The 17965-nt window shown below is 41.3% G+C and overlaps 1 protein-coding gene and 1 long non-coding RNA gene across 3 annotated transcripts; both read left to right on the top strand.

Moving 5' to 3' along the window:
- The first annotated feature begins 1282 nt into the window (after positions 1-1282).
- LOC113020296 (uncharacterized) lies at positions 1283-12311 on the top strand. 2 transcript variants are annotated; one of them, XM_026164124.2, is made up of 8 exons: positions 1283-1880; positions 6246-6305; positions 6555-6611; positions 8648-8707; positions 8859-8942; positions 9035-9073; positions 9539-9598; positions 9705-12311. In XM_026164124.2, the coding sequence occupies exons 1-8, from the start codon at positions 1662-1664 to the stop codon at positions 11943-11945; spliced, it is 2820 nt and encodes a 939-aa protein (XP_026019909.1). In that variant the 5' UTR covers positions 1283-1661; the 3' UTR covers positions 11946-12311. The 2 variants fall into 2 exon arrangements, with proteins under 2 accessions (XP_026019909.1, XP_026019908.1); XM_026164123.2 differs by having other exon boundaries at positions 9035-9094.
- Positions 12312-14507: 2196 nt separating this feature from the next.
- On the top strand, positions 14508-17431 carry LOC145428468 (uncharacterized). The gene is made up of 2 exons (XR_013908758.1): positions 14508-15738; positions 16451-17431. It is a non-coding gene; the product is annotated as an uncharacterized LOC145428468 (long non-coding RNA).
- Positions 17432-17965: the final 534 nt, after the last annotated feature.

Genomic DNA, 17965 nt, shown 5'->3' with positions numbered 1-17965 from the left:
TTAAAACAATTCTGCAAAGAAAAGTGGGCCAGAATTCCTCCACAGCAAAGTGACAGACTCATTGCCAGTTATCACAAACACGTCTTAAAAGTTTCAAAATCAGTTATTATCTTTAGGGGGTAATTACTGTTTCACACAGGGCCAGGCAGGTTTGGATAGCTTTTTTACCTTAATAAATGAAAAACGATTTTGAACTATTCAGGTTATCTTGGCGTAATATTTAAATCTGTCTCATTATCTTTAACATCCAAGACAAATATGCAAAAAACTATGAAATCAGGAAGGAGTCAAATACCTTTTCACAACACTGTACAAACAAGATTATCCTGACCAAAGGTTTGGCCATCTACAAGATTCAGTTCTTCCACCAACACTAGAATTATCCAATACTTGAAAACATGAAAAAAATTTTGTCTCTGTTGTCAACCTATTGTGTTTGTATTGTGACTAAGATGAATGTCAGATCGCATTAATGACCATTAAGTCAGTCCACAGGCTGTTTACTGTGTACTACGTTTGTGTCTTGTCTATCACACACTGTGAAATTCCTGTTTTGTGTTTTCTTGAACCCAGCCTCGCCTTCCTCCTTTCACTGTGAGTCTGCAGACACTCCGGGTTGTCTCCTGTCATTGTTCCCAGGAGAACTGCTGATGCTTCTTCTTCTTGTCCTCATGATGAGTTGTTCACTGAGCCACTCAGCGCACTCCTATCAGTAAGATGTTAATCTCATTGTCTACTGTGGATCTAATACCAACAAAGGGGAAGAAAAGAAAAGGAAAGAAGATGGACACAGGTTTGGGGAAAATCTTAGTTTGAGGTATTTGTGTTTAGAACAACATTTGTATGACAAAGGTAAAGATGCTGGAGTTTTCTTGACGTCATTTTTAAAAGCATTGTTACGGAAATATGGTGATGGTGGTGTTATTAAAGTGGGAGATTTTTACAGGATACACTTCATTTAACAACACAATGCTCTGCCCAGTGGGTGCTGCTTGAGTTTAAGTCACTTTTCTCCTTCAATATGGAACCCAACCATACACCATCATAGTAAAATATGGTGGCAACAAAATTAACACAAGTTAGAAGTGTGCATCAAACCAATAAATGTTCTGGGATGTTCTTAGGACTTATGAGGCGAAAGTTCTCCAGAAACTGACTGCTGGAAGACCAGACATCATCCTTCCAACCCTGCAGAAATCTTGACAAGATTTCCTATTCATTTGTTGGAAAAAGTTTGAAATTTCATGATTTTCTTTTTTTTTTCTTTTTTCTTTTTTTTTCTTTTTTTCTTTTCTTTTTTTTTTTTTTTTTACATATTTTGATTCCTTAGAGTGAACCGCAAATAGAGACTACATTAAATCACTGACCTGCTCTGGTTAATTTATAGCAGTCAAGAAGGCTGGAATTTAAAAGAGTGCAAGTTTCTTATCTCTGGTTATCATAACCTTTGCAGTTCATACTGTGTTGTTTTAACAAATTATTAGGTTGTCAGAATCCCAAAGAAAGTTGTTTCTTTTTGTCCTGTTTTTTGTTTTTTGTTTTTTTAATAATGAGGAAAAAGTCCACACTTCCGGTGCAGAGGGAGCGCTTCCTGGTGGCTGAATCCCTCAACAAATATATTCAAATGTTTTTATTGATGGATATTCCTGTTCATGTGAATCATGCCTCGTAAAAAGGAGCTCTCAGAAGATTTACGAGCCAAAATTGTTGATTTGCACAAAACTGGAAAAGGGTATAAAATAATAGCACGCACTTTAGGTATTCATCTCTCCACAGTCAGGGAGATTGTGCATAAATGGAGACGATTCAATACTGTGGCTACTCTGCCGAGAAGTGGACGCCCTACAAAGACGTCTGCAAAGACAAAGATCATCAACGAGGTAACCTTAATAATCAGTCTGCAAAAAGTAAATCGTGCAGCCATGCGTGCATAAAGGCACCTCTGCGGGGCTGCAGCGAGTCATCGAGTTGATTAAAATAACTGGATCACAAAAATAATACATAAAACATCTTCGACGCATCTTATTTATTTAATTATTTATTATTTTATTCATTTTTTATTTTTTTGCTTCGTTGCTTCATTTAAATTAATGCACGACTGCGTAGATCTCAACTTATAAAGGCGAGGGTTTCTCCCACGTTTGCAACTAAAATCAGACCTGCAGGAGAAGATGCATCTGGGAGCATACGTGTGAATAAAAAGCTTTACAACATTAATGCAGGCAGTCCCCATGTTTTCAACGAAAAAAGACTGGTAACACACCGGCAGCAGTGAAGATGATGCTGTCATAGTTTTTTATGGGATCTGCACACCCGGCAGAGAGCAGAGAGATGGAGCCATTAGCTCAGGTGGAGCGCTGTTCCTATAAGCGCCGTTAAAAACCTTTACTAGAAAACGAGCTCCAACGTGAAGAAAAGAGAACCTTTCAGAACCTCCCACCCAGCGCTGTTTGTTTTAAACAGTGACAAAATCTACAGCAAATCCACAGAGGTCAAAATAAAAGCATATGTACACTCTTAACTCAGTGTGACATGATGGTTAAATTAGTCCCACTTTCTGCCAGAGTGATTCCTAATGTAGGTTAATATAAATATAAATTATATTACATAAATGAAAATGCTGATATGCTGCGTTAAATGCTCAAACACACACACAAACACGTTAAGACACACCAAATCTGCCTCATCCAGGAGACAACACTGTCAGAGCTCTTTATTAATATAAGTCTTCCAGTAAGACCGAAACTAAAGACTATTTTATTTGATGGCCTTGTTTGGGTTGTATTGATGCTTTATTATATTGTATTGTGATTAATTATTTTGTTAACGTTTCATAAAATGTTTCCTTCATAAACTGTTAGTTAAAGTGAGTTCAACTGTTAAAACATTGTAACTTGTAAAATGGAAACTAAGGAGCAGTTTGTTTTATTTTTTTATTCGTTTGAATATTCACTATTGCCGAGACAAAAGTATTTCTTATCCGATAAGTCATTTAATTGATGGAATAATTGATAAAATCCTCAGTTACTAAGGAATCAATAGGTGCAGCCCCACTTTTAACACTGAAGGAATGTGCTTTATCTAACTCTAACTGACTTATATTTTGGTCGGCCATTATTATCCCGCCATAGATTTTTTGGTAACAGCAGTTGTCACGGTGGGGAACTCCGGGGGGTTAAAGGAACGGACCCAAAAGCAGAACACGAAAGAAAACTACTTACTGGTTAAACAAAAGGCGAGCCTTTATTACGAAACTAAAACCTAAACTGAAAAAACTAGCATTGGCTATAACAACTCCATCCATATATCCATCTTCTTCCGCTTTATCCGGGGCCGGGTCGCGGGGGCAGCAGCCTAAGCAGAGAAGCCCAGACCTCCCTCTCCCCAGCCACCTCCTCTAGCTTATCTGGGGGAACACCAAGGCGTTCCCAGGCCAGCCGAGAGATATAATCTCTCCAGCGTGTCCTGGGTCTGCCCCGGGGCCTCCTCCCGGTGGGGCATGCCCGGAAGACCTCACCCAGGAGGCGCCCAGGAGGCATCCTTCTCAGATGCCCGAACCACCTCAGCTGGCTCCTTTCGATGTGGAAGAGCAGCGGCTCAACTCTGAGCCCCTCCCGGATGGCTGAACTTTTCACCCTATCTCTAAGGGAGAGGCCAGCCACCCTTTGGAGGAAGCTCATTTCTGCCGCTTGTATCCACAATCTCGTTCTTTCGGTCACTATCCACAGATCGTGGCCATAGGTTAGGGTAGGGGCGTAGATCGACCGGTAAATTGAGAGCTTCGCTTTTACACTCAGCTCTCTCTTCACCACAACGGACCGGTGCAGCGTCCGCATCACTGCGGCCACTGCACCAATCCGTCTGTCGATCTCCGGCTCCCTTCTCCCATCACTCGCGAACAAGACCCCAAGATACTTGAACTCCTCCACTTGGGGCAGGAACTCATCCCCGACCCGGAATGGGCACTCCACCCTTTTCCGACTGAGAACTGTGGCTTCAGATTTGGAGGTGCTGATCCTCATTCCCGCTGCTTCACACTCGGCTGCGAACTGTTCCAGTGCGAGCTGGAGGCCCTCACCCGATGAAGCCAACAGAACCACATCATCCGCGAAAAGCAGAGATGAGATTCTGAGGCCACCAAAGTGAAAGCCCTCCACCACTTGGCTGCGCCTAGAAATCCTGTCCATAAAAATTATGAACAGAATCGTGACAAAGGGCAGCCCTGGTGGAACGCATCACCCACCGGGAACGAGTCCGACTTATTGCCGGCAATGCGAGCCAAGCTCTTGCACCGGTTGTATAGGGATCAAATGGCCCGTAGCAATGGGCCAGACACCCCATACTCCCGCAGCACCTCCCACAGGACACCCCGAGGGACACGGTCAAATGCCTTCTCCAAGTTCACAAAACACATGTAGACTGGTTGGGCAAACTCCCATGCACCCTCAAGTATCCTTGAGAGGATAAAGAGCTGGTCCAGTGTTCCATGACCAGGACGAAAACCGCATCGTTCCTCCTGTATCTGAGGTTCAACTAGTGGACGAACTCTCCTTTCCAGCACCCTGGCATAGACTTTCCCAGGAAGGCTGAGGAGTGTGATCCCCCTGTAGTTGGAACACACCCTCTGGTCCCCCTTCTTAAAGATGGGGACCACCACCCTGGTCTGCCAGTCCAGGGGTACTGCCCCTGATCTCCACGCAACATTGTAGAGGCGTGTCAGCCAGGACAGCCCTACAATGTCCAGAGCCTTCAGGAACTCGGGGCGGACCTCATCCACACCAGTTAAACAACACCAAGGAGTTGTTTAACTGCCTCAGTGACCTCACCCTCGGAAATTGGCGGGTCATCCCCCTCATCCCCAGACTCTGCTTCCTCCTCGTAAGACGTGTCAATGGGATTAAGGAGGTCCTCGAAGTATTCCTTCCATCGCCCGACAATTTTCTCAGTCGAAGTCAGCAGCGCTCCGCCAGCACTATACACAGTGCAGGTAGAGCACCGCTTTCCCCTACTGAGACGCCTGACGGTTTGCCAGAATCTCTTCGAGGCAGTCCAAAAGTCTTTTTCCATGGCCTCGCCGAACTCCTCCCACACCTGAGTTTTTGCTTCAGCCACTGCCCGAGCCACATTTTGCTTGGCCTGTCGGTACCTGTCAGCTGCTTCCGAAGTCCCACAGGCTAACCAAGCCCGATAGGACTCCTTCTTCAGCTGGTGGCTCCCTTCACCTCTTGTGTCCACCATTTGGTTCGGGGGTTACCACCACGACAGGCACCAACCACCTTGTGGCCGCAGCTCAAAGCAGCAGCTTCGGCAATGGAGATGCTGAACATGGTCCATTCAGACTCAATGTCCCCAGTCTCCCTCGGAATGCTGTTGAAGCTCTGCCGGAGGTGTGCGTTGAAGATCTCACGGACTGGGGCCTCTGCTAAGCGTCCCCAGCACACCCTCACTACGCTTTTAGGTGCACCGGGTCTGTCCAGCGTCCTCCCCTGCCACCTGATCCAACTCACCACCAGGTGGTGATCAGTTGACAGCTCAGCCCCTCTCTTTACCCGAGTGTCCAGAACATTTGGTCGCAGGTCTGGTGATACGATTACAAAATTGATCATCGACCTGCGGCCTAGAGCGTCCTGGTGCCACGTGCACTTATGGACACTCTTGTGTTTGAACAAGGTGTTTGTTATGGCCAAACTGTGATTTGCACAGAAGTCCAATAACAAAACACCGCTCAGAATCACAGAATCATAAAGACATTGGAAACCTGAAGTGATGGGGAGAAGGAAAACAGACAACCTGACAAAACTAAATGAAAACACAGACTAAATACACACAGGAGGTGATCAGGGGAAGTGGAAACACATGGGGAAACAACTGACTGGAATAAACATAATGACACCACAGGGAACGTACAACTATACACATTAAACATGGAAACACCAGATTTTTCTAAATAAAACCGGAAACATGGAGAAACGTAGACATGACAACACCAACTAGACAATTAGGACATAGAACAAGCAGAGAGACAAACGCACAGGCATAACTGAAAGTAAAACACTGAGGACAAGACAGACCACATAGAGGACAGGAAAACATTCATGATCACAAATAGTGATGCATGAGGCTTGTCAACCACAACAATGATAATACTCCTGTTAAAAATCACTGGCAGCTACAAATTGATGTTTCACATCTTTAAATTACCAAATATGTGTAGATTCCTTAATTTATCTTTTTGTGTCTCTCAGGCTGGCCATGGCTCTACTGAGCCAAAAGGTAACAGAAGAGGAGATTCAAACCATAAAAAGGTAAAATACCTTAATACTGATACTATATAATGAGAATTATTAAACCTTAGAAAAAAAATTAAATGTTATTTTACAGTTAATGATCAGAAAGTGTGTAACGTCACATTCATGTCGAGATTATATATTTCCGCTCATCTGATACTGAAGTAGCACCCGTATATGTGAGCCTTACAGTAAATGAAATGCTTTTTCTTTCACAATATTAAAATGATCATATGAAGATGTTTATAACAAAGTCCTGTCTTCTAGGCTCATCATGGGTCTGCTGGGCCAGCAGATGATAGAACAGATTCAGACCATCAAACGGTAAATTATCGTTTTGAGAATTTTTAAGGTTTAGAAAAAGAAGAATCCAAAATTACTTAAAATCCAGAGAGGCTATAACATTGGCCGCAAGAATAGAGTAAAAATGTGCAAAAAGGGAGTAAACATAACTGATTTAAATTTTGTGCACAAACCAAACAAGCTTCTTTGTCCAGTGTCACACTTCTAGGGAGAAAATAAAATAAGCAACCAGATTTAAATCAAGTGCATTTTTCATCTTTTTATAGGAGCAGTCATGGAAGTTTTTGAAGAAGCTTATTTATCCTCCCTGGCCACTCTAGATACATGTGAAATACACAGAGTGGTCCATGTATATTTGGACACTGACACAAGTTTGTTTTTTTGTTTTTTTACCCGTTTACTGAAACATATTCCATCTATAGTTATATAATGAACATGGAAATAATGTGTAGACTCTCAGGTTTCATTTGAGGGTATCACATTTAAATTGGATGAAGGGTTTAGGAGTTTCAGCTCCTAATATGTCCCACCTCTTTTTAAAAGAACCAAAAGTAATTTGACAATTGACTCAAAGGCTATTTCATATGCAGGTGTGGGCAATTTCATTATGTCATTAATGTCAATTAAGCAGATGAAAGACCTGGAGTTTATTTGTGGTGTGATGTTTGCATTTGGAAGATTTTTCTGTGAGCAGACAACATGCGGTCAAAGGAGCTCTCCATGCAGTTGAAACAAGCCATCTGTAAGCTGCAAAAACAGAAACAACCCATTCGAGCAATGGCTAAAACAGTCAGAGTGGCAAAATCTACAGTGTCGTAATCTTAAGAAAGAAAGAAAGCACTGATGAACTCAGCAACGCAAAAAAAAAAACCCTATACGGCTACAGAAGACAACAGTGGTGGATGATCACAGAATCATTTCCGTGGTGACGAGAAACTCCTTCACAACAGCCAACCAAGTGAACAACACTCTCCAGGAGGTAGGCGTATCCATATCAACGTCTACCATAAAGACAAGACTGCATGAAAGTAAATAAAGGCGCCACTCATAAGCCTCAAGAATAGAAAGGCTAGACTGGAATTTGCTAAACAAAAAACAAAAAAAAAACCATCAAAAAAAGGCAGCACAGTTCTGGGAAAATATTTTTTGGGCACATGAAACCAAGATCAACATCTACCAGAATGATGGCAAGAAAAAAGTATGGAGAAGGTGTGGAACAGCTCATGATCCAAAGCACACCACATCATCTGTAAAGCACGGCGGAGTAATTGTGATGGCTTGGGCATGCATGGCTGCCAGTGGCACAGGGACACTAGTGTTTATTGATGATGTGACACAGGACAGAAGCAACCGAATTAATTTGGAGGTGTTCAGAGACATACTGTCTGCTCAAATCCAGCTAGATGCAGTCAAATTGATTGGGCGCTGTTTCATAATACAGATGGAAAACGACCTAAAACATGCAGCCAAAGGGAGTTTTTTTTTTAAGCAAAGAAGTGGAATATCCTTGAATGGCCAAGTCAGTCACCTGATCTTAACCTAACCTTACTAAACTTCAGACAGAAAAGCCAAAAACAAACAGCAACTGAAAGCCACTGCAGTAAAGGCCTGGCAGAGGATTAAAAAGGGAAAAAAATTAACATTATATTTTAGGTTATTTAATTACAATTACTTTCGAACCCTGGAAATGTGTTAAAAAGTGCTTTAGTTCCTGACATTTTTTTTTGTAATCATTTTGTTCAACCCATTGAATTAAAGCTGAAAGTCTGCACTTCAACTGCAACTCAGTTGTTTCATTTAAAATTCATTGTGGTAATATACAGAGCCAAAATTAGAAAAAAAAAAGTTATCTCTATCCAAGTATTTATGGACCTAACTGTAGTACAGCTGTTGTCAAAAGGTGGTGAATGAAATTTCTTATTGAGGCCATTAGTTAGTTGGAGTACTTGGAGACAATAGTATCTAATACTGAAGATACAAAACATCCTATGGTGATTATATATAAACGTTGAATGTGATCATATCATGCTTAGAAATCATAATTTTCTTTATCTCAGGCCACTCATGTGTCTGCTGGGCCTACAGATGACAGAAGAGGAGATTCAGAGCATGTAATGGTAAAGTAGGGGTGTCAAACATTACATGGGATTATTATTGGGATTAAATCATGGATCCGGCATATGTAGTTTATTGATATGTTTAGAAGTTTTTATACTTCTAAAATGAAAAAGGTTCCTCATTCTGTTTTTGTGCTACAATCCATGACAGCATATTGCGAGAGATAACACAGTCTACAATGATGGGGACACAGATTGTTACTCATCTGATTCTGACGAAGATGAAGATCCTACGGTATGTGAAGCTGCCTTGAGTGAAAAGTATTTTAAGGATATTAAAATTATGCCATTGAGATGGTCATCATCCATCTTTTTTTTGACTCGTAGGCCAGTCATCTGTCAGCTGGGAAAGCAGAAACCAAAGAGGTAGATCCAGACCATGAAATGGTAGCGTATATGCATACAGGAAGTTTTAACATGGCAGTCTGAGGAGACTGAGTCTGTTTTTTTCTTCTTCTTTTTTCATAGACTGAAGTCTGCCACTTAAATAACATCCATAGATCGTCACGTTTAAATGTCCTATGCCTAGTAGAAAGAGGCAGGATTACAGCTTGCAAAATGTGTTGCTCACAAAAGCTAAATTTATTTAAATTCATTTCAATTTTTTTACATGGTGCCAAATCACAGCCACAGTCACCTACAGGTGCTTTATATTATAGTAAGATACTCTCTACAATAAAATTCCCCACTCATAATTGTGCAGGGGCTATAAGAAGGTTCCTGGCACCTATATCCTCTAGATTTCTGCCAGCCTTCACCTCGTCTACTCTGTTTAAGAAACATCATCTGCCTCAATACACATTTTGTATCTCGTTCTCTTATATGTTATAGCACCAAGAACCGACGAGCTGTGCTTCATCTGATGATGAAACTACAGAAGAAGATCCAACAGTTAGTATTTTTCATTTGTTATTTTTTTACATATGGAAATGATGACATTTTGGTTCATTTCTACTACATTTAGCTTTTAAAGCATATTTCTGGCCTGTGTTACTAGGAGCAGTTTTTCTGTGGAGAGAAGAAGATATATGCTGGTTCCTCAGTCACAATGGGAGCCCTCCTCCTGCTCCTCCTGGCGTTCATTGTGAAGCACGGCTTGTCAAAAGCAGCATCCAGAGATCTCCTGCACCTCCTAAACTTGGTGGTACCCGGATGTGTTCCAAAGTCGCTTCGCTTTTTAAAAAAGCATTCGACTGATTACAATGGAAAGACTGAGATTCACTTTTATTGCCCCAGGTGTACAAACTACCTTGGTGTGGATCCCGGTAATGAGTGTAGTGTGTGCCAGCAGAGCTTGAGCAGAAAATATCTGATCTTGAAGGCTTACTACTTCCTTGTAATGCCGCTCGAAATTCAGCTAAGAAACCTCCTTGCACGCGTCCACTCAAAGCTTGGGAAGCATTTCACGAGGGATGATTCCTTTTCTGATGTCCACACTGGAAACAAATACAAGAGTGAAAGACAAGACGGCAGTATTACACTCACCTTCAACTGCGATGGCTCGTCCGTGTTCAGCTCCTCAAAATACTCCATCTGGCCCATCCTGTGTACCATCAATGAACTACCGTATGTGGAACGGTGCAAAAACGTTCTGTTGCACACTTTATGGTTTGGCAAAGGAAAACCACAAGTTCAGAGTTTTTTGACTCCGTTCATTAACGAGCTTCAGAAACTGTCTGCTGCAGGGTTCTGTTGGAAAGATGAGATCGGCTCGGAGCATCACACCACGGTAACAGTTAAAATATGCACATGTGATGCGATAGCAAGAGCAATGGTGCAGAACTTTGAGCCGTTCAACAAAGAATTTGGTTGTGGTTTTTGCTACCACAAAGGTGAGATGGTTATAAAGGGCAGGGGTTTTACCAGAGTTTACCCGATACAGATGGACGGCTGTGATCTGAGACACATGCCTGAAACAGTCCAACTTGCTGAGTTAGTGATGGGAAATAGTTATGACCAGAGTCAAATGGGGGTTAAAGGTCCAAGTCTCCTGTTTCTTTTGCCGTCATTTGACATCATCAAAGGCTTTGTTCCAGATTACATGCACTGTTTTTGTCTGGGCGTTGTCCGTCAGTTCGTCAATCTGTGGTTCGACCCGCTTTATGCCAGCAAGGACTTCCATTTGACAGATGAGCATTTAAACGACCTGGACAGAGCCTTGTGTGAGATCCAGCCACCAAATGAAATCAGCCGAAGTCCCAGGAGCCTCAGTGAGAGGATGCATTGGACAGCTTGTGAGTGGAGAGCATTTGCTCTCCTCTATTCTCCTGTAATACTGAGGAATGTTTTGCCAGCAGTGTACTACAAGCACTGGATGCTTCTTCCTTGTGCCCTTCACGTCCTCCTCTCCCACTTTGCCACTCAGGATGAGCTCAACTGTGCAGAGTTGTGTCTGGTTCAGTTTGTAGCACAGATACCGTCTCTCTATGGACTCGAGCATTGTTCGTACGACTGCCATGTGTTGACGCATCTTACAGAAGGTGTCCGGAACTGGGGGCTTTTGTGGGCCAATTCAGTCTTTGTTTTTCAAGACATGAACAGCAGACTGTTGCAGATGTACTCTGGTACACAGTCAATTTCATTACAGATTTTCAAGAATTTCTTTTCATATGAGAAAATAATAAGACAAGGAAGTGCTACCCTTCAGGACGCCAGCACAGAAATCAAAGACTTCTTCTGTTCCATGGCAAGTTGTGATCGTTTTACAAAGTCATTAAATTACATTGGAGAAGAGTTAGTGACTCTGGGAAGTGGCTCTCAGAGAGTTTTGACACCAAGAGAAATTGCAGCGTTGCAGAAGAATGAAACACTTTCGTGGTGCCAGCCACATCGTGACAGTGTAACTGAATATAAGCGTTGTGTTTATAAGAACATGCTGGTTACTAGTTTGGAGTGCAGTGGCACATTAAAAAGAAACAATTCAGTAATAGAAACGAGCAGTTGCTTTGCTGTGGTGGAGTCCTTGGTCGTTGTACCGAAACCCTGCAGCTGTGAAGGAAGGCCCGACTGCTCCTGCAGAGAACTGGTCTTTTTCTGCAAGCAGCTGCAGCGACTAACCAGACAGCCAACTATCCAGGACACACAGATCAACACAAACATCGCCAAATTCCTTGTAAAAGTGAGGAACTCAAATGAACTGTGTGCAATAACATGCCAGGACATTGTTTCCAAATGCTTCATGATTGAACACGTGGGTCACTTATATGTCATGAGAATGCCTGTGTTTGAGACACATTAAAGTCAACCCCTGATTAAATCAAGGAAATCAGGTAAAAAATAAGTAAATATGTTTTCCATGTTCCAACAACTGATTTCCAACTGATGTATCATCATAAACCCACTGTGGGCAGTACTGAAACATGCAACAAGCACAACTTGTGTACTGCATTGATTAGGTTATTATTGCACCAGCGGAATAAAGTGATTTACATTAGTATTTTATCATTACTTTTTTATTTTGTGCAATGCTTTACAACTTCCTGTTAAAGAGTACCAGTTCCATATTTTGTGTGTAAATTAGACACCACCAGTGAAGGTCCTTCAATTTTGCATTTGTTTTGCATATATCAGCTTTGATTAAAAAGTGGAAACTTTTGAAAATGTGCATGCGTTTCAGAACATCTTTGTGCTTCTTTGCTCTCATTTGGCTTTAATACCAGCAGCACCCATGCTTTATGGACCGGTTTGTTTTTTTAATCACCATCATTATCCCAGCATTATCTAACAGTTGACAAAAGAGCTTCCTATGAGGAATACTTCACGTGGCTCCATATTAATTTTGGCTGAGGTCAATAGACTGATTACATCATCTGATACCAATAAAAGTAAAGATAATGTTGGGCACAGGTTTGAGCTTTTGTTTCTAGAACAACTTTTGTGTGACACAATTGAAGATGCTGGAGGATTTCTCAGTGTAACTTTTCAAAGCAAATACGATTGTGGTGTTATTAAAGTGGGAGATTTCTACAGGTTACACTTCATTTAACAACACTATGCCCTGCCCTGTGGGTGCTGCTTGAGTTTAAACCATTTTTCTCCTTCAACAGGTCAAAGCCAAAGCACGGAACCCAACCACACAAAAACTGTTTAAACAAGAACCAGTCAGCTAGAAGTCTTTCACCAGATTTCCACCAGCTATCCAGCCATTGTGAGAACAAAATAAACACAATTTAGAAATGTGCATCACACGAGTAAGTGTTCGGAAAGGTTCCTTGCGCTGGGGTACTGGTACTCTTGGACTGACAACTCTACAGGGGGCAACAGGCAGATTCAGGCAACTAAAATCCCAAGATTGCTCCTAGCTTTAATGCTTGACTTGGACTGCAGCTGTTGATTATTTTATATCCATTGATTATTCCATTAACATGGGTATGTGTATTTGTGTATTTCTATGTGTCTAAATGCACTTGTGAATGAGTAAGCGTGTGTCTGCACTCAAAAAAAAGAAATTCAGCAACTTAATTTGTTCTTGTTGAGACGACATGATAAAATCTAGTAAGAGTGGTTAGTTGTATTTAAGGTTATTAAGGTATATTTAATTACCGTTACGTGTTTAATTGCAAACACGTTGCATACTAAGATGAACGGTGGAACAACAAATGGAACCGATGATGAGCAGGAGTTATTGGACTTTCTCATTACCACAGGTTTTGCTCATAACAGTAGCATCGCGTCGACCCCGCCCATCGAACACCTCAGTGGCTTCAGAGTAGGTTTAGCCTCTACAAGGCTCTTTGTGGAGAAAAGTGGGAGCGGCATGAGCATGTTCAAATACTTTTAATTGACGTGCACCCCTAAATACCTTTTTATTGCAAGTCTATTTTTAGTCGCAAACTTCGCTCGACTTAAATGGATTAAACCAAACATCAAAGAAAAGAATTTGCCTAGAGGATGTTGTAATCAGGTTACTCGAGTTCTGCGATGAATCATTGCAGCCCTACTCTTGACCTTGACTGTTTAAGAAACATGCTAAACTTACACCTACCTAAATACACCTGCTTATATCTCTTTCTCTTTTATGTTATAGTACCAAGGAGCAACTAGCTCTGCTTCATCTGATGATAAAACTACAAAAGACAACCTGACAGTGTTTTTCATTTGTTTCCTCTTTTTTAAAATATAGAAACGATGAGGTTTTGCTTTGTTTTGTGGTGGTGTAAACGAATATAAGTGTTGTGTTTATAAGAACATGCTAGTTACTAGTTTGGAGTGCAGTACCACATTAAAAAGAAATAATTCAGTAATAGAGACAAGCAGTTGCTTTGCTGTGGTGGAGTCCTTGGTCGTTGTACCGAAACCCTGCAGCTGTGAAGGAAGGCCCGACTGCTCGTGCAGAGAACTGGTCTTTTTCTGCAAGCAGCTGCAGCGACTAACCAGACAGCCAACTATCCAGGACACACAGATCAACACAAACATCGCCAAATTCCTTGTAAAAGTGAGGAACTCAAAGAATGCCTGTGTTTGAGACACATTAAAAGTCTGTCATTTATGATTTAAGTCAGACCTCTGTGGGCTTGAGTTGGAAAACGTGCTAATCTTTAAACCAGCTCTTCTCATTAAACCTGGTTAAATCCATCCATCCATTTTCCCAGTAATCTAAACCGAAATGCCCAGATCACCCTGTCTTACCCACATGTTTCTGGGAGATGGGAAGGCAAGCCAGCTGAGAGACATAATCTCTCAGTGTTTCCTTGGTTTTTCTCAGGGCCTCCTCCCAGTTAGACATGCCTAATACCACATTGAAAGGAACTCAGCTGGTTCCTTTCAATGTGGATGAGTAGTAGCTCTACTACTAGGCCCCTTCCAAGTGACCAAGCTTCATCCTCATCTCTAAGGAAGAGCCCAGACATCCTTCAGAAAAAGCTAACTTCTGCCACATGTATCTATAATCTCACTGTTTTACTTACTACCCACAGCTTGTGGCTATAGGGTCAGGGACTGAGCATAAGGTGACAGTGGCCTAGAAAGCCTCCTGCAATATCAGGATTTCACTGTCTCAGTTTACAGGTGTCTCCATGTTTTATTTGGTTGACATCAGGCGATGAATAAATTAATAATAAATAAAGAAATGAAATTTACTGAGATATAGAATAAGGACCGGCCTTTCACTTCAGTTCTTCGTAGGTTATAGCTTCACTCTTCTCTGTAGTTGGCTGATCGACCGGCAACAGCACAACCAAGAGTGACCCACAGACTAGTTGAATCATGCTTTTGACACTGCCCCCTTCTGACAGCAAACACTCTCTGCAAGTAGACGGGCCATCCATGATTGCCTGCAGACTGTCTTCACACTATCCTGCTTAGGCATAAAACAAGCATCCAGACTCCTCAGAGAGTCTGAGAATAACGCTGAGCTGAAGCAGTTCTGTGAAGACAACGAGTGACTTAAAAAGGTCTAATTTCCAGCTATAAGCAAGGTAGAAATATTCACCAGTTTTTCCACCAGAACCTGAGTTGTTTATCTGTCTCCAGATAGGTGAAAAACTAGTGAGTGTGTGTTTTCTAGCAGATCGTGTTTGCACATTTTATGATCAATTAAAGCTGAAAACCAAGTCTTTCCACAAGCTTTTCCCCCCACTGCGTAATAATCTGTGTTTATTGTGTATCACACATTGTATCTCCTTGTTTAGATGAGTTTTTGTGAACGCAGCTTCCCCCTCCTCTCCTCTGAATCACTGTGAGTGTGCAGACACACTGGGCCTGTTGTCCACTGTCATGCCTCCCAGGGGACCTGCTGATCCTTCTTGTTGTTGTCCTCATGATGAGTTGCACTCCTGATTGTCGCTCAGGGCATTCCTATCAGCATTCCTCTAACCCGCTGACCTGTCATGACCCCACAGGGCCCCTCCCCTCCTGGTGACCATGCATCTGCCACATGTCAGTCACTGCTGTCACATCAGCCAAATATAGATGTCTGAACAAACCTTCCAAATTATCCAGTCTGTGTTTATCATGAAGCAACTTCTGTGACTCATCAGATTTATATTTGCATTTTTCTCTCTATGTCCTGTTGAATTCACTTGGGATTTCAGGTGAGGTTATTATCGTCTCTCCACCATTTTCAGGCAGTATAAACATTAAAATGCATTTCTGCTGCAGGGTAAGCACAAGTTATTGTTTTTTGTTTTTGTTTTTATTTCAGCAGCTAACTGAAATGATGCTGACCAAAACTTGACTGTAGCTATTAAGCAGTTAGCAAAGAAAAATGGTAAAATAATTATAGCTGATGTTTGTGCTAATATAGGAGCATCACAGTAAATTTTAGATTGGTTAACAAACATTCCTTTAGTTAAACTGTTAAGGGAATTATTATTACAGGAAAATATTTTAACAATTCTAGTCAAATCTACTTGTTGAAAAAACATCTAGAAACTATAGTAGAAGTAAGCGTTTTACACAAGTGTTTACATTAAAAATATTTTTAACTTTTAAATATGATAATGTGCAGCTGTATTCAGCATGGACGTAAAGAGGTGAGTTTATTTATGAGGTTTTGTTTGTTTTTAAGTGTTATGCTTCCCCCATTTCTACGGGGTTTGGACTCAGTGGAGACCTTCAAAAAACAGCTAAAGACATTTTTATTTCAAAAAGCTTTTAATTAGACCAGGGTTTTTATGATGTATTTTATGACTCTATTATGTTTTTACCTTGTAAAGCACTTTGTGACATATGTCTGTGAAAGGTGCTATATAAATAAACTTTACTTACTTACTTACTAATGTGATTTCTGGTGTCTGTGGACAGATGTTCATTCCATTCTGTTCCATTCAAACTTCTCCACCACCATGAGAAAGACCAAAGAGCTGTCAAAGGATGTCAGGAGCAAGACTGTAGACCTGCACAATGCTGGAATGAGCTATAAGACCATCAGGGTGAAGTTTGGTGAGAAGATGACAGCTGTTGGTGCAGTTATGCAGAAGTTATTGAAGACATTTAAAATGACATTCAGTCGACCTTACCTCATGGGGTGAGGATCATCATGAGCAAGGTGGGGGATCAGCTCAAAACTATAGGGGCTGAGCAGTCATCAAGGACAAAACTGGTAACACACTACGCTGTAATAGATTGAAATCTTGCAGCACCAGAAAGGTCCCCCTGCTCAAGCAGGCATTTGTACATGCCTGTCTTAAGTTTGGCAGTGAACATTTAAATGATTCAGAGAAAGTTCTGCGGTTTGAAACCAAAACCAAGCTATATGGCACCAACTCAACCCACTGTGTTTGGAGGACCTGAAGAATATCATCCCCACAGTCAAGCACGGATGTGGCAACATGTTTTTGTGCTAAGGGTACAGGACGACTTCACTGCATTGAGGCACCAATCAAGGGGACCATGTACCATAAAGTTTTGGAAGAGAACCTCCTTTCCTCTGCCAGAACACTGAAGATGGATTGAGAACAAGCCTTCCAGCATGGCAATAATCCAAAACATACCGATAAGACAACAATGGAGTGACTAAAGGAGAAAAGCATTGAGGTCATGGAGTGGCCGAGCCAGTCTCCAGACCTCAGTCCTATAGAAAATCTGTGCAAGACGCTGAAGCTTCGAGCAGCCAAAAAACCTAAAGGAAAACAAGTGCCTGAATGCTTCCTGAGACGTGCAAACCTGGCAACCGAGTACAAGAAACGTCTCACCACTGTGCTCGCCAAAAGGGTTGCAAATCAATGTATAACTTTTATGTAGTGTGGGGGGGTTTTCTAGATTAAAATGAAACTAACAGAAAAATTAGAGACTGTTCATTTTTGCTCTGGATCAAATAATTATTTCCTCCACTGTATTATTTATCCCTTTACACTTATTTGACAGCTCCAGTTATTCTACTTTTCTACTCTAAATTTCAGATTTTTTTTCCATACAAAACAAGATAAATTAAAATAGACAGTACATTTGCTAATTAGAATATAAAAGCAGAGGTGAATCGATTAAACTGTCCAGTGGTCAACTGATAAAATATATTTGGCAAATACATAGAGTCATTTTATGTCCATTTTAATTGGCTGTTATTAATTTGGGGGAGGGGTTATATCTTATTATATGCTCTTATAAAATAAATAATTTCCTGCAGGGCTTTTATTTGTAATGAAGAAAGGATCTGAACACATCCTCCACCACCGCCTTTAATCAAATTTAATATCGAGACTTACTTTTAAAGAACTATGATTCCCAATAGGTGTATTGATAGTTGTAGTTATATAAAAGATTTGAGTACTTCTGCTCACATCCATCATGACTACTCTGACTTGTTCAATCCCTTAAAGA

Source organism: Astatotilapia calliptera, chromosome 4, assembly GCF_964374335.1.
Source record: "Astatotilapia calliptera chromosome 4, fAstCal68.1, whole genome shotgun sequence".
Taxonomy (NCBI): domain Eukaryota; kingdom Metazoa; phylum Chordata; class Actinopteri; order Cichliformes; family Cichlidae; genus Astatotilapia; species Astatotilapia calliptera.
This window is presented reverse-complemented; position numbering and strand designations above follow the sequence as displayed.

Excerpts from the sequence above, each read along its gene's own strand:
- LOC113020296 (XM_026164123.2), top strand. The coding sequence starts at position 1,662 with ATGCCTCGTAAAAAGGAGCTCTCAGAAGATTTACGAGCCAAAATTGTT. Across the intron at positions 1,881-6,245 it reads AGACAAAGATCATCAACGAG|GCTGGCCATGGCTCTACTGA; the intron begins GTAACCTTAATA and ends TGTGTCTCTCAG. Across the intron at positions 6,306-6,554 it reads GAGATTCAAACCATAAAAAG|GCTCATCATGGGTCTGCTGG; the intron begins GTAAAATACCTT and ends CCTGTCTTCTAG.